Below are 16,802 nucleotides of genomic sequence, written 5' to 3' on the forward strand. Positions count from 1 at the left end.
CTTAGAATTCATTAGTTCTCTCTCTGGAAGTGGATAGCATTTTTTTTTAACCCTTGTACTTCGGTGTATTGTCTCATAGGTGGAAGATTGGTAAGGGTGGGCAATGGGGGTCAAGTGACTTGCCCAGGGTCACACAGCTGGGAAGTGGCTGAGGCCAGGTTTGAACCTAGGACCTCCTGTCTCTAGGCCTGACTCTCACTCCACTGAACTACCCAGCTGCCCCTGGATAGCATTTTTCATCATGAGTCTTTTGGAATTGTCTTTGTTCATTGTATTGATCAGAGTAGCAAAATCTTTCAAGGTAGTATTGGGTACTTTCTATATAAGAGGAATTGTTTCTAGGCATTATAGTGTATGCAAAAGACTAAAGCAGCATGGTGTCCTCAACTTCTTGAAGCCAGTGTTCTATTAATCTACTAGAATAGTTAGGTGTTTTTTTTTCTTCTTACTTTCAGAGCTTAGGACAATGCTTGGAATACAGTCAGTTTTTAATAAATGTTTGTTGACTTGATTTTAAGGAATATAGGTAAAACAGAAAATCTTATGAATGACTATTTCCCAATTAATTTAGTAAGTTACATATAACAGGATCATGAAATCACAAGATCAAAGAGCTGACAGGAACATTAGAAGCCATTATGTACTTTTAGTAGCAGAGCCAGGACTAATCCCCAGGCCTTCTAATGATGCCTCTCCTTTGTAAAATTAGAAATGCATGGAAATATGACAATAGGCATGTGAAAAATGTATTTATGAATAAAGAATTTCAGTGGTAGATAAACTTTCTTATAGTCTGTTTGTGTTTTAGAACCGAGGTTTTTTGGACTCCTTTCTCAACTCTACTAGATTTCTAGAGTCATCCTCAATCAGCCTTCTCACTCCAATGACACATATCTCATATCTGACAATTTCTTGACTCCATAAGCCTTAATTATTAATTATTAATAATTAACTCCCAAGTCTTAATACTGTTCTTTCCTGCCTAGGAATTTATGATATCTGGAGGAGTTAGTCTGTAATATTACATTTGATCTGTATATGTTATCATCTAACATAGAATTATAGAATATTAGAATTGGAATGAACAAAAGAGCTCCTTTTAGTCCAGCTCCTCATTTTATAAATAAATGGAGGCTTTAAAAAAGTTGAATTGACTTATTAAAGCTCAGTCTATCACATGTACCTTACATCTAGTAGGCACTTATTAATGGCCTGTGCATGGATCAAAGATATCCATACTAAAAAATGAGATGAAAACATTACAAACTTTTGCAGGTAATACTCTGTCTCTCTTTATAGTCACACAATCAGGAAGTATGGAGAATAAAAGAGTCTGTTCTTTGTGGTTACTTGTTTACAAAAAGGCATTTGTTCTGACCAAGCAAAATTCAGCATTAAAGGTTCTCCTCCCAAAAGATGATTCCTATGCCTATGTGAAAGTTAGACATGATTGCCTAATAGCAATAGCTTTGTTCATTAAACCTCTGATTATCACTGTTAAATGAGGTATGGGAAGAGGATGCCTGTCTTTCAAAGTTGTTTGCCTTTATCTGTTTCCTCAACTGTAAATAATAGCATTTACTTCAGAAGATTGTAGTGAGGATCAAATGAGATATTTGTAAAAAGTGCCTAGCAGAGTGGCTGGCACAAAGTAGGTATTAAATAAATGCTTATTCCCTTCCTTTCCGCTCATAGATTCTGCCCTATCCCACCTCCAAATAGGAGAGGAATTCCTTATAGACAGAGGGTGAAGTTCTCCCTATTTGTAAAGGAGGCAGTGCTGATGACATCAGACCCTACTCTATGAAAGTCTTCTCTTTGAGACCCATGTCTGTGTAATCCACATACATAGTAAAAACCAAATGGTTGAAGATGATTGGGCACCCTATTAAATGGAATTAGTCTTTTTATCTCTCTGGTTCTTTTTTGCCTGCTTCTCTCTGTGTAACACATACACCTATAACACATATACATACATGCATGCATACAGAAAGTGTCCCGAAAGTTTTAGTTCCATTATTTTGGACACCCTCTATATGTGTCATTTATGTCCATGCGTGTTCCCCAAATGTGACCTCAGACACATCTTAGATGTGTCACTCTGGGCAAATCACTTCACCCCCATTGCCTAGCCCTTATCACTCTTCTGTTTTGGAACTAAAACATTATACTGATTCTAAGATGGAAGGTGATAGTTTAAAAATGATTTAAAAATAATCTATATCTTATATCTTAGAATCAATATTGTGGAATGTATGGAAGATTGAAGGTAAGGGTTTAAAAAAATAAATAAATGAACTCTCATCTTCTGTTGTAGGATCAGTACTCTGTAGGCTGAAGAGGAGTGAGGGCTAGGCAATGGGGATTAAGAGACTTGCGCAGAGTCACACAGTTAGGAAATATCTGAGGTCTAATTTGAACCCAGTTCCTCCTGCTTTTGGGCCTGGCTCCCAATCTCAATTTCTTTGTATTTATGTATCTGAGTTGGGATTGTGACCTCTCTGTGTTTTGTAAGCTCTTTGAAGATTGGGACTGATTTCTTTCTTTCTTCTTTTTTTTTGGGGGGGGGCGGGTATCAGTAGCACCTAGCAGGATGTTATATACATATGGTGGTAGGTGTTTAAGAAATTTTTGTTGAATAGAGGAACATCAGAAAGGATATACTTGCCAAATAAATATCTTCCTAAGCATACAATTAATATTTTTACATTAATCAGATTTTAAATAAACAGCTAGAAAAAGCTTGTGACATTTTAAGAAAATCCATATATCTAACACTTCTATTTTAATTTTACTCAAAAATAAGCACATTAGTAAGCTCCACAGGGAATTCTACCATGTAGAGCACAGACAGATTCTCTGACTACCAAGACAATACTGTTTTGCAAAAATATCACGTTTTCTAATTGGCTGACCTATAAAATTTCAAGAACTGAAAGTGATCCAAGCCAAATTTTATCACTGTTATAGTTCTGGTTGAATCTTCTTCAGGCTGAACTTTAAATGACAATTTAGAAAAAAAATTCTAATACTAGCTCAAGAGCCAGATATAAAAAAGCTGTAATAGTGACCTTGAAAAGAATCTATAAACTCAATCGGCTACAGTGATCAAAGGTAATGATATATAAAACTAAAGTGACCATTGCCCAATGCCCATGCTATTTGGGTCTGATATTGAGTAAAAAGATACTCTGCTTTCCAAATAGCACAAATTAGAGTTTTGTTGTTCCTCATAGGGGTAATTTAGGGATTTCCTACATTGTTTTCTGAGATGAAGAAAAGATAGACAAAGGCAGAAGAGAATGAAATTAGATAAGGGGCAACCTCAATAATAGGATCCTTAACTGAGAAGCAGTGTGGAGGAAAATTGCACAGAGACAGGATGATTAGTGTTGGTGTCTGGCAAGAATATCATTGAGCAAGCTCTACCAGTGACACAAGATTGAACACTGGATCTTACCCCAGGGGAAAATAGTTACAGGTTGAAAGAATCGGCTAAGTACTTTAGAGGCAATTGATAATGTAGTAAGTGGATGGAGCAGTAATTCTCTTAGCACTTTACCAAATGCTGGGGATACAAATAGAAAGCAGAAGACAATTCAAGCCCCCAGGGAACACATGTAGGGAGACACAACATATATAGGGGAGAGCTGGAAAGAGAGGGAGATTTTGATTTGGAAAGTCATGGGGATGGTTGTAGATGAAAGGATGTCCCTTTTCCTGGGGCAATGAAAGTTGGTTGTATTTGGGTTCAAGAACTGGAAAGGTTGGGAAGTAAAGTGAAGCATGGTTGGGAATTGGCCTGGTTATAAGTGAATGACAGAGGCAATCAGGATAGTGGGACACCTCTTGATCAAGGTTGGAGAGTGGAAAGTTGGAGAGTTGGGGTGAGCTGGTGTGAAGGATGGCCAAAGAAGGAAGAGAAGGGTGCAGGCCTAAGATATAGGAGAGATGCAATACTGAAACTTTGGAGAGAAAATGTGACTCAATATAGGTCTAGAGAGTGACCTCAAAATATGCTTTTTGAAACTATATAAATGAATGAGAAATCTCTTTGTAGGAAAATTTGAATGGTATCATCTTAGAACTCTTATAGGAAATGGAACTAGCCAACTATGAAAAAATCAAAAGTATTTAAGATTAATTAGTTGGAGAATACCTTGGATAATTGGAATTTGTATTTTTTAAATTTTAATAAATTTCCACATAAGTTTTCCAAAATCATAGGATTCATATTGTTTTTCCCTTTCCCTTTCCCTTTCTAGAGCTGACAGGCAATTTCATCTGGGTTACATATGTATTATCATGCAAAACACATTTCTATATTATTAATTTTTGTAAGCAAATAATTTTACAGAACCAAACCCCCCAAATATATACGTGATAAATCATATATTTTCATCTGCATTTCTACTCCCAACAGTATTTTCTCTGGAGATGGATAGCATTCTTTTTCAAAAGTCCTTAGAAATTGTCCTTGATCATTGTATTGCTCTTAGTAGCAGTCTGTCACATTTGACTGTTTCACAATATTGTAGTTACTGTATATAATGATCTCCTGGCTCTGCTTATTTCACTCTGCATCAGTTCACATAAGTCTTTCCAGCTCTTTCTGAAATCATCCTGTTCAGCCATTCCCCAGTTGAAGGACATCCCATTAGTTTCCAATTCTTTGCTACCACAAAAAATACATTTATAAATATTTTTGTACAAATGGTCCTTTCTCATTTTTTTTTTATCTCTTTGGGATACAGACCCATAGTGGTATTCCTGGATCAAAAGGTATGCATTCTTTTATAGCCTTTTGGGCATAATTCCAAATTGTCCTTCAGAATGGTTGGATAAGTTTATAACTCCACCAACAATGCATTAGTGTCCCATTTTTTCCACATCCCTTCTAACATTTACCGCTTTCCTTTACTTTCATATTGGCCAATTTGATAGGCATGAGGTGGTACCTTAGAGTTGTTTTAATTTGCATTTCTCTAATCAAGAGGGATTTAGAACATTTTTTCATATTGATAGCTTTTATTTCTTCATCTGAAAAGTGCCTATTCATATCCTTTGACCATTATAAATTGGGGAATGACTTGGATTCTTATAAATTTGACTTAGTTCTTTATATATTTGAGAAATGAGACCTTTATCAGAGAAATTTGTTATAAAATTTTTTCTCCAGGTTGTTTCCCTTCTGATCTTGGTTGCATTGGTTTTGTTTGTACAGAAACTTTTGAATTTAATATAGTCAAAATTATTCATTTTACATCTTATAATGTTCTCTATCTCTTGTTTGGTCATAAATTCTTCCCTTCTCTATAGATATGACAGGTAAACTATCCTTTGTTCCTCTAATTTACTTATAATATCACTATGTTTAAATCATATACCCATTTTGACCCTATTTTGTTATAGGGTGCAAGATATTGATCTAAACCTAATTTATGCCACATTGTTCTCCAGTTTTCCCAGCAGTTTTTGTCAGATAGTGGGTACTTATCCCCAAAACTGGGGTCTTCAGGTTTATCAGACACTAGATTGCTGAGGTCATTTGCCCCTAGTCTATTCCATTGATCCACCTTTCTATTTCTTAGCCAGTACCAGATTGTATTGATAATTACTGCTTTATAGTATAGTTTAAGGTCTAGTACTGCTAGGGCCCCCATCCTTCACATTTTTTCATTACTTCCTTTGATATTCTTGACCTTTTGTTCCTTCAGATGAATTTTGTTATTATTTTTTCTAGTTCTACAAAATAGTTTTTTGGTAATTTGATTGGTAGGGTGTTGAATAAGCAAATTAATTTAGGTAGGATTGTAATTTTTATTATATTAGTTTGATCTACCCATGAGCAGTTAATGTTTTGATAAGATGTGGAGCCAAGAGTGTGCTGGACCTTTGATCTCCTTGATCTTATTAAGAGATGCAGTTTCAAGACACAAACAATATATTATATAGGGGCTTCTAGGAATATGCCCTCTTTAGCACCACCCTTCCTTTCATCTACCTGTTCATCCATTCATCTATCACAATAATTTCTTTGATATTCCATCCTTCTTCCCCGACCGAGGCTTTCTTTATGACCAAAAACAAAACAAAACAAAACAACTCATAGTTAATTACAGCCATTTGATATAGTGACCATATATGATAACATGTATAATCTATTGTCTCTCATTGCCCCATTGAAAGAAATGTCACATGTCAGCTAAGGTTATAAACATGGAATTCAGTTTGATTTTATATTTTTTGTTTATATTCTTTTTATTATTCTACTTTCTATGCATTAGTTTATTCATGTTATTAGTTATTAGTTTTCCATGTTTCTCTGAATTTCTTATTTCTGATAGCATAGTACCACTCGATTGTATTCATATTCCAGTTTGGTCATTCCCAATTTATGGGCACTCAGTTTAGTTTCTAATTCTTTATTATTATAAGATTACTTTTGTTATTTTAAGTTTACTGTTAAGATTGCTTTTGTATATTTGTTGTTGTTCAGTCATTCAGCAATTTCTGACACTTTGTCATTTAGTGAACCAACTGTCCATAGGGTTTTCTTGGTAAAGATATTTCTTTCTCTATTTTGGTATATATGGGACCTTTATTTTTTCTTTGACCTCCTTCCTCTCCCTTCTTAGGAAAATAAATTATCTTGATAATCCTTATTTCTTTTTTGTATAAATCTTTATAGTTAGTTCTAATTATACATTTATTGAATGTTTGTTCCAGGAAACATGTGTAGAGTCTCTCTCTATTCTATTGTGTTTTTAGATAAAGAATGGCTCCTGGCCTAGTGGAAATTTAAACTGAAAACAGATATGTTGATTAAATTCCATCTTCTCTAGGTTGTCAGTCAGCCAGCATTTATTAATTGCCTTCTCTGTGTCAGGCATGGTGTGAAATGCTCAGGATGCAAAAAAGGGTAACCAACAGTCGCTGCTCTCCAGCTCACAGTTTACAAACAAAATAGATAGCAGCAAATTAGAGATAATCTCAGAGGGAAGGTACTAAGGCAGTGATGGGCAAACTTTTTAAAGAGGGGGCCAAAGGAAAGGAAATGCTCACCTGTCAGTTTGTTTCTAAGGCAACTCTTTTGAAGTTCATTGTATTGTATCCTACTCATTGTATTCATCAGTCAGATTAGGAATAATGTTGTGTGGCTGGATAGAACATTTCAGGGGGCCACATCTGGCCCACAGGCCGTAGTTTGCCCATCACTGCAAGGGATTTGGTAGAAGATGGGATTTTACTGGAGACTTTAAAGAAGCCTGGAGATGGAGATGAGGAGGGAACGTAATCCAAGCAAGAAGGACAGCCACTTCAGTCACCCAGATTAGGAGCTGGAATGTCTGTCATGTGGGAAAAATAGCAAGGAGGCTTCTGTCAATTATCGACTGTGTTGAAGACAGTAAAGTGATAGAAGATTTTTTTCATTTTAAATTTTTATTTAATTTATTAATTTTTAACATTTCTCCATGGTTGTAGGATTCGTGTTCTTTCTCTCCCTTCCCTCCCCCCTCTTGTAGCCCACATACAATTCTACTGGGTTTTACATGTGTCATTGATCAAGACCTATTTCCATATTATTGATATTTGCACCAGGGTATTCATTTTGAGTCTACATCCCTTACTACATCCCCATCCACCCATGTGTTCAAGTAGCTGCTTTTCTTCTGTGTTTCCTCTCCTGCAGTTCTTCCTCTGAATGTGGATAGTGTTCTTTCTAATAAGTCCCTCAGAATTGTCCTGGGTCATTGCATTGCTGCTAGTACAGGAGTCCATTATATTCGATTTTACCACGGTGTATCCATCTCTGTGTACCATGTTCTCCTGGTTTTGCTCCTTTCACTCTGCAAGTGATAGATTTGAAAGGTTAAAAATGAGGCTGTGAAGGGTATTAAAAGCCACACATGGGATTTTATTTGATCCTGAAGGGTCAGAGGGGAGCCACTGGAATTTATTGTATGGGGCATGGAGTGGGATGGTGATGGTGATATGACTAGGCCCATGATATAGGAGGATTCATTTGACAACTGAATAAAGAATGGATTGAAGTAAGGAGAAACTTAGGACAGGGAAAACGACCAGAACAACCTGTTAAAATAGTCCAAATATGTAGTGTTGAGGCCCTGTACCAGGCTGAGTGGGAGTTTTAGAGGAGAGAAAGGTTATATATAAGAGATGTTGTAAAGGGAAAATTGACAAGAAAGACTGATGAGAGATTGGATACAAAGGAAGACTAAGAGTTAGCAAAGTGTAATGCTAATAATAATAATAATAATAATAGCTAACATTTATATAATACTCTTCTGCAGAGTATTTTATATAAATTCTGTCATTTGATCCTCAAAAACCCTATCAAATAGGTGCTATTATTATCCCCATTTTACAGATGAGAAAATTGAGATTAGAGAGTCTGAGATCTGCCTCAAGGCCATAGAGCCCACATACTAAGTGTCTGACATTAAATTTGACCAGAGTTTTCCTGTCTCCATCTTCAGAGCTGTTTCCATTATTATCACCTGTTTTAAAGGGAATGGGTAAAATCTGAACCAGCCAGCAAAGTGGCAGAGGTTTGTTACTGAGCTTACAACATGTTTTCACTAGTGTTGAGCCACTGTCTGTGCTAATAGAAAGTTAGTGTATTCTGAATCAGAACACTTGAGTTTCCAGTTCTAGCTTCACCACTCTTGGGCAATGTACTTTACTTAATAGGCTTCAGTTTCCTCTTCTGTAAAATGGGAGTGATATTATCTGCCCTGTTTGCTTCACAGGGTTGTTATGAATTGTTATCAAAAGGAATAGTGACAGAACTTTGTAAATAAAAAGCACTGTAGATAAGTCAGCACTTAACACCATTAGCATTGTTGCTATTGCTGCTTCCATGCCAAAGGCACTGAAGGCAGAAAAGAAGTTTGTGGATCTTTATCTTTAAAATGTACTCATTTATGTACTTTCTCCTTTGCAGTTAATTTCCCCCCTTTGATCCTTGGAAAGGAGCCCAGTTTAATTATCTCCAAAGCTGTCTCTGTGGTGCTGAATGTATTGGTCACTATTAAAAAAACCAACAAAATATGAAAACAGTAAATAAATTACCTACTGTAATAAACTACCAGAGTTGTAAGATCTAAATTAAAGCATTTTTAGCCCAAATCAGCCAGTCATTTTTTTTAAGCCCTTACCTTCCATCTTAGAATTAATACTGTGTATTGGTTCCAAGGCAGAAGAGTGGTAAGGGTGGGCAATGGGGGTTAAGTGACTTGCCCAGGGTCACACAGCTGGGAAGTGTCTGAGGCCAGATTTGAACCCAGGACCTCTCATCTCTAGGCCTGGCTTTCAATCCACCAAGCCACCTAGCTGCTCCCAAGTCATTTGTTTTTTTTTAAAAAACATTATTCCAAGATCTCAGCTTTAGAATGGGAATTTTTTGGGTCTGTTTTGACTTCAAATGATAGAAACTTGCTTCTACTGACAGTTTTTTTTTTCTTTGCTAGATATTCCAGAAGAAGAAGCCAGATACTGGACCCACAAACTAGAACAAATCAATGCTCTGGGGACTGACAGTGAGGTAGGGACTATTTTTTTAAAATTGTACTAAGAGGGATTGGTGCACATGCTCAGGACCTATGTGATTCTGGGTGTTCAGGGGTGTTCAGGGAAGGCTATTATATCTGGCATGAGGCTTGTTGAGATTTTCTCAAGGCTGTTCATCTAATTTTTGTGTCCATCTATAGCATGGAGAGCAGCCACACTTTGGTAAAACTGTCTCAGCAGGCTAAACCAGGTTGAGGATAACTGAGAGGCCTCAGACCTATTATTGGTGAGTTAGGGGGGGATGTTTACCCCACGCACATAAAGACTTCTTCGCAGTTGGAACAGGTGAATATGAACAGTTTGTTACAGTGGCCACGAAGGTGGCTGAAGCAGGCATTGTGGAGTACTCAGAGCTTGATTGAAGATGCTAATGTCCTCCATTGCATCCCAGTTTATGGTCCTTAATGATGGCGTGGATCAAAGCTGTTAGGAGGTGGGGAGGCCAAAGAGAGAAAATGCACGATTCCTACCTGACCCAGACAGTCTGGAAATTGTTCAGGGTAGAAATGTATTGAGGATAAAGTTTGGCTCGCTATCTGTCAAGGGGAGGTGGCAGAGACAGTGGGGAGAGAGGACAGCGTTCCTAGCTGTTAGAAAAGGGAGATGCAGAGTAATATATTTCTGCCCTCTTTAGTTGATGATTTTACCCATTCAATCAGCAGATTGTTTATTAAATGCATACTATATGCCATGCCTTTTTATGAGAAAGACATGTACATATGTAGTTAATATATATGACACATACAAAGTAAATAAAAATAACCTTAGAGGAGGAGGCAACGGCAGTTGAAGAGACTGGAAGGTCATCCAGCAAGAGATGGTGTTTGGGCTGAATCTTGAAAGAGAGCTTATAATGAGTTGAAGGTATGAAAGATGAAATGCCTGAGGAAACAAAAGTTCAATCTATTGACTTATTAAGCAATGCATGACAATTGCCCAACAAATCAGGACCAGGTGCCTTTCTCAGCTTAAGACTGGATCTTGAATATGGAGGGACACAGGTTTACATATTAAAAATAATCAAATAAAACCAATTAATTAAAAGAAAAGTAATACAGTATTAGGTAATCTGATTTCTAATTAGAGGAAAAATTAGGGTCTTTCAAGTTGGGAGGGGGAGACTGAACAGGTATAATTCCCTGAATACAGGAAAATGTGTTTTCCTCTTAAGTATCTATAAATAAGAAAAGGAACATGGAAACAATAACTGATTGATAAGCGTGGAGCCAGTTTTCAGATAAGACATATGTATTTCTTGCTATGTATAATTATGAAAAAACTCTTTATATCAGTCTTAGGATCTGACTTCTTCTGGTCATCACAACCCGGGTCCTTGGGTAAGGATCTCTAAACAACAGGTACAAGTGGTCAAACAATGCAATAAGGTTTTCTCTTAATTCCTACAACTGAATAAATGTTTCTCACAAAACAGAATTTGGACTAGGCCCATAACTGACTAGAAAGGGAATAGAGCTAACTCTAGAATTGAGTCACAAGATGGAATTATTGTAGTTCACTCAATTTCCACATTTAGCCACTTACTTTCCTAATTCCCTCAATTCCTCACAAAGGTAAATAAGTAGAATGTTCTAAGCATGTGGAAATATCAATACAAAGAGAAAGAGGTGGAAGGAGGGGACTGTTGTGAGTAAGAAACAAGTATGACTGGCTCGTGGAGTGTATGGAAATGAATAATATGTAAGAAGACCAGAAAGATGGGAAAGGACCAGATTGTGAACAGTTTTAAATGCTGAACAAAGAAGCTTATATGTAATCCTGGAGATCATAAGGAGCTATTCGAGTTTATTGAGTGGCAAAGCAACATGATGATCAGATCTGAGTTTTAGGAAAATCATTTTGGTCACTTTGTGGAAGATGGATTGGTATGGGAAGAGCTTGAGAAGCAGGGAGAATAAAATTGATAACCATAGTTCAGGTGATAAGGTTTTGAACTAGAAGAACAGTAATTATGTGAATGGAGAGAAGGAAAAATATTTGAGAAATGTTGTAGAGTCAGAAACAAAAAGATTAGGCAACTGGCTGGAGAAGTGGGGTGGTAAACTGAGTTTGACTTGGAGTTAAGGAACCAGGATGACTGGAAGAATAGTAGTGCCCTTGATAGTAACAAAGAAATTGTGGAACAAACTCAGATTTTGGGAGAAAACATTATTAATTTTGTTGTGGACATGTTGAGTTAAGATGCCTACAGGACAATTCAGCTTGGAATATAAGTCAGGAAAGAGTAGATCTCAATGTATAGATTTGGGAATGATCTACATAGAGATACAATTAAAACCACAGGATCTGAAGAGATCACCAAGTGAGAGAATATGTAAGGAAATGAAAGAGGTCCCAGGACAGAGGTATGGGGAATACTCACAATTACAGGGTATGACAGGCTTGAAAATCCAGCAAAAGAGAATTAAGAAGGAGGAGTGAGAAAGGTAGGGGAAGGATCTAGAAAACAAGGTCACAAAACCCATATTGGAGGCATATTCAACAGGAAATGTACCCTACAATGTTAAATGCAGTGGAGGTCTGGAGGGAGGAAGATTGAGAAAAGGCCATTAGCAGATAATTGGAAGCTTTGGATTTGAATAATGAGTTTGAGGTAGGTTGTAGAGTTTTATAAGAGAGTGAACAGTATCAGACTCCCCTGTACCTCTTCCCTCAGAGGTGGATCTTTGGATTCTTTTGATTGTCACTTTATTTTCTATATTAAAATGTTCTGTGCAGTTTTCTTGAACTATTTCTTGCATTATGACATCCAGGTTTTTTTACTTTTCATATTCTTTGGGGATTCTTATGAGCCGTAAGTTGTTTTTGAAATTAATGTTTTGCTTGTATAGAGAATGTTTTCTTCTAAAGTCATTGCATCTTGATTCTCTTTTTATATAGACTCTTTCATTTCAATATATTTATATTCACAGTTATTCTCTGCTTTTCTTTGTAGAGATCCACCACTTTGGATTCTTCCTGTCTTGCCCCTTTTATCTTCTGAAACTCACTGACACCTGGCTTCCCCCAAAGACACTAACACACCAACCATCCTTTCCATACTGGTGGAATCTTTTCTTTCCTCCCTGACTCACTGGTCTAAGGGAATCAGAATAAATTTTTCTCCCTCACTGCCATTTGCACTGTTTCTCTACCACCATCATTCAGCATCCTTTCCTCTTTTGAGTTTATATTCTATTAAAATTTACTACATAATCCAGATCCTGGTGCTTATTATATGCTGACCCCCTAAGGCACTCTCCCTCCTTTCTCAGTTCAGGGCCTAGCTTATATTCTGCCCCTCTGCCCCAACTCTTGCCTTCATACCAGAGGATTTTGATATACATATTAGTACTCTCTCAAATATTTTATTTTATTTTTTAATTTTTTAGAAACCCTTACCTTCTGCCTTAGAACCAATACAAAATGATAAGGGCTAGGCAGTGGGGGTTAAAGTGACTCACCAAAGGTCACACAGCTGGGAAGTGTCAGATTTTAACACAGGACCTCCCATCTCTAGCCCTGGCTCTCAATCCGCTGAGCCACCTAGCTGCCCTCTCCCTCAAGTATTTTAGCTTCAATCTACTTAACTCCCATGGCTTACTCTTCTACTTAACCTTAGCAACGCACGAGAATGGTCATACCTTTGATCTTGCCCCTTTTTTCAAATGCTTATAATATATATCCCAATTGTTATGTCTTACTGAGTTAAGGGTGGCAGGGTCAGGAGAATTGGACTGCCCTCCTGTTTTACCATCTTCCCCTGATTTGCCATCTCTATAGAAATAAATTTGGAGAGTTTGTTAGCCCAGAGGCCTTTCTCCTTAGATTTAGAGCCAGTGCTATGTGGAGGTTTCTCAATAATTATTTATATTCTTTAGCACTAACTTATCTCAGTTGGTGACAGAGGCTGGGTATGAGTAGTTTTCAAGTCTCTTTTAATGGTTAATAAACTTGGTCACTTATTTTGGCTATGGGATCATGCGGCAAGTGAAATGCCTTTGTGGTACCTCTACTTTTGCTGACAGTCTTTGCAGTGGAGTGTAGGCATTGTATGCTGCCATCCCAGTATATAAAATATTATTTGTCTTTCTGGTCCTGCAGACTCCTCCAGTTCAGGTGGGATCTGTCTAGTTCCTTTATAACACTGGGGTCCTCTGGAACTCGTACCTTGAAAGCACAAATTTCCATGGTCTAAAAACGACTTAAGTGCTTCCTATGTGTCTAGATGCCTGAATATGGACCATTAAGGAGTGGGGACAGAATAGTCCTTAATAAGTTCTTAAATCAGATTTTAGACTCGAAGCTGATGTGGACAGCAAAGATCTTCCATGACTAGAACTTTTGGCTTTTCTATTCTGAGTTCCCTGCCTGACAGTGCCTGGGAGAGTAGGATGTACTAAAAGTAGACCACAGGTAGAGAATGGCAGAAGAGAATCTCCCCTGGAGGAATTGTTGGCATTTTAGCCAAGCCAATGAACATTTATTAATATAGTTTGCTGTGACTGACACTGGACAAACAGGAGTATACTGGGCCTCAGGGCACTGTTTGGCTCATATGTTACTGGGTCTTCAGGAGCTTTCTGTAGTTGAGGTGAAATAGTTTTACCAGTATATTCGTGTAGTATGATTTTAGTGTGTTTTGCCTCTGACCATTGCTTTCTGAATAAAGGAAGAAATAACCTTCTCTTTTGCAGAAATACTGGCTCAAGGATTAATTCAGCATTGTATAATCTGATCTTTACCTGCTTCTCCGACCATATTTCCCTTCCTTCTTTCTAGCCCAACAGGTCACCCCACTATTTCCTGATATGTGGTGCCTTTGCATAATCCATTCTTTCTTCCTGATAGCCTCTCCCTAGTCCCTTTTACTTCTTCAGACCCTACTCATTCTTCAAGTTTTGGCTCAAGCTCCTTTTTCATGAAATTTTCTCTGATTTCTTACTTATAGGGATTTTTTTTTCTTTCCTTGGCACACTTAGTTTTTGTTATTACTATTCATTTGACATTTAATTGTGAGCTGCCTTCAGACATCATTTTTTTTTGGTCTGCAGTTCTTAGTTGATTCTTGTACTGTTGTTTAGCTTTTCAAGAGTTTATCTTACCTTTCTGCTGAGATCTGTAAAACTCCCTGCTGGGAGGGACCTTCTCTGTGGAGCACAAGGCTGGGGCAGAGTAGGTAGTCAGTGAAAGCTTGGGGAATGACTGCTAGGTGTTAAGAAGCTGCCACTTTGGTTCCTCGGTGAGAGTTCTATGGTTAATGCCCAGTTGTTTATGCTTGGAAGACCTCGGAGGTCAGCCTGTTCATAATAGCCCTTAGCCAGAGACCCGGCGAATCATTCCAGGTAAAATGGTTGGCCATTTGTTCTTGTCACGTTGTCCCTCCAGGTGGAGACTCCCAGTGCCCCTGGCCCCCCTGTGCTGTCTACACTGGCCCCCCTGTGCTGTCTAAACTGTTGGAGACTTTGAGAGGAGAGCTGCTTTCTTTCTGCTATCCAGGCACCTTGCAGGTGACCAGGAAAGGAGGCAGCTCGACCTAGGAGGAGATTGTGAAGGGAACGTGCTTCTCTCTGGTCTGGTGGAATCGTGAGAGCAATTGTGTGCAGACAAGGCCAAACATCCTCCCTTGAGCTACTGCCTCTTTGGGAATGTGTCAGCTTGCTATTGGACACAGGCAGGGAAGAAACCTGAGTCCATGCTTTGCCTGAAAAGATGTTCTTCCTAAAAGGACAAGGAGACTATTTCATGGGACATTCTGTTTCAGTTCAGTGCTGGACTGAGCCTTAAGTGAATTGCTCAGCTTTAAAAAGCAGCTGTGATTTCTTTTTGCCTATCATGTTTTGGTCCTCTTACATGATATGTTTTTCTTCCTCTGCCTCTAGTTTTCCTTCCAAGAAGAAAGCCAGAAGACGCTATTGCCCATTGCTGCCACCCAGTGTTGTAAGTGAGAAATTCTGTTTTCTCTTCTCTATAATTCTCTTCTCTATAGTTTCTCCCTTCCCTTGATTTCACTTCCCTAGATCTCTGATGTGAGCAATTAAATTTGTTGGGAGGTGTTGGGGATTAGGTAGAAGGACCAGCAGAAATCTCATTCCGCACTCCCATCCATCTATTGGCGTTGGTATCTCTGACTTGTGCCTGGAGGACTTTAAGTCAGGGGACGCCTCCAGGAAATAGCTGCCTCCCTTTGGGCCTATGACCAGGGTAAAAACTGACCTGAAGGCTTGGGAAGGCGGAGGGCAAGCTAAAGCTGCCCTCCGGCCCCCGCTGTTTTTTGCCCTGCTCTGCTCCTTCTCCCAGCCGAGGAGCTGCGTCATGGCCCAAGAGGAGGCTACTCTGTGTGGGCTTTTTGGCTTTACAGGGTTGGGAAGGGAAGTAACGGAGTCACATTCGAAGCATGCTCTCTCTTAGGATGGCTGTAATTATAAGCAGCTTTGTTTGGAGACCTGAACATGGTGGTGGGCTTATTCCCAGGGGGTGAGTGTGGGGGTGCTGTGGGGGGTGCTGCGTGATAGTTTTCAAAATAAGCCACGAAAAACTTCTCAAATGACTCTCTGGCCTCGGTGAATAATATCTGCCACTCGTAGGACGTAGGCGGGCCCACCGTTTCTCTTGAGTGGGTGAGGGGGTCTTTTCCTTATCTTCACCTTTACATAGGTAGATTTGGCATTATTCTTTGGTGAGGTCAACAGTCTCAGGGCTAGCAGGGACCTCAGATGGCATTTAGGCCTGTGTCTATGCAATATGGCTTAGCCAGTGATGGTGAACCTTTTAGAGACTGAGTGCCTAAAATGCAACCCTCATTTTGCATGTGAGCCGTCCCCTTACTCTAGACAGAGGAGGGATGAGAGCTCCCATTGGCTGCTGGGCAGAGGGGCGGGGCATGTGAGAAATGTCCTCAGGCATGGTGGAGAGGGGGAGGGGAAGCATCCTTCTCTGGCATGTGTGCCATAGGTTTGCCAACACAGCCTTAGGCTTTCTATTGGTCATTTTCCCCCATTGATTTTAACTTTTTCTTTGTCAGGAAGGAATGCTTTATTAGGGAGGGAATGGTACTGGGAAATAGCTGCTAAAAAAACCAAATCAAACAAAAGGCATCAATAAACCAATAAAAAAAGTCACTTGTTTTGACACACCCCTGATTAGAATTTCTCTCTACACTGCATTCAGTTCATTTTATCAAGCATATGTTAAAGGCTAGCTGCAATATG

The 16,802-nt window shown here is 38.6% G+C and overlaps 1 protein-coding gene across 1 annotated transcript in view; it reads left to right on the forward strand.

Annotated features, from left to right (window-relative positions):
- The window catches only part of UNC13B (unc-13 homolog B), a 269,311-nt gene that overhangs the window by 53,732 nt on the left and 198,777 nt on the right, over positions 1-16,802 (forward strand). The window contains exons 5-6 of the mRNA XM_044678148.1: positions 9,495-9,568; positions 15,474-15,531. Of these exons, the coding sequence (XP_044534083.1) occupies positions 9,495-9,568; positions 15,474-15,531 (132 nt within the window). The remainder of the gene's footprint in view (positions 1-9,494; positions 9,569-15,473; positions 15,532-16,802) is intronic.

This window comes from Gracilinanus agilis, chromosome 1 (genome assembly GCF_016433145.1).
Source record: "Gracilinanus agilis isolate LMUSP501 chromosome 1, AgileGrace, whole genome shotgun sequence".
Classification (NCBI taxonomy): domain Eukaryota; kingdom Metazoa; phylum Chordata; class Mammalia; order Didelphimorphia; family Didelphidae; genus Gracilinanus; species Gracilinanus agilis.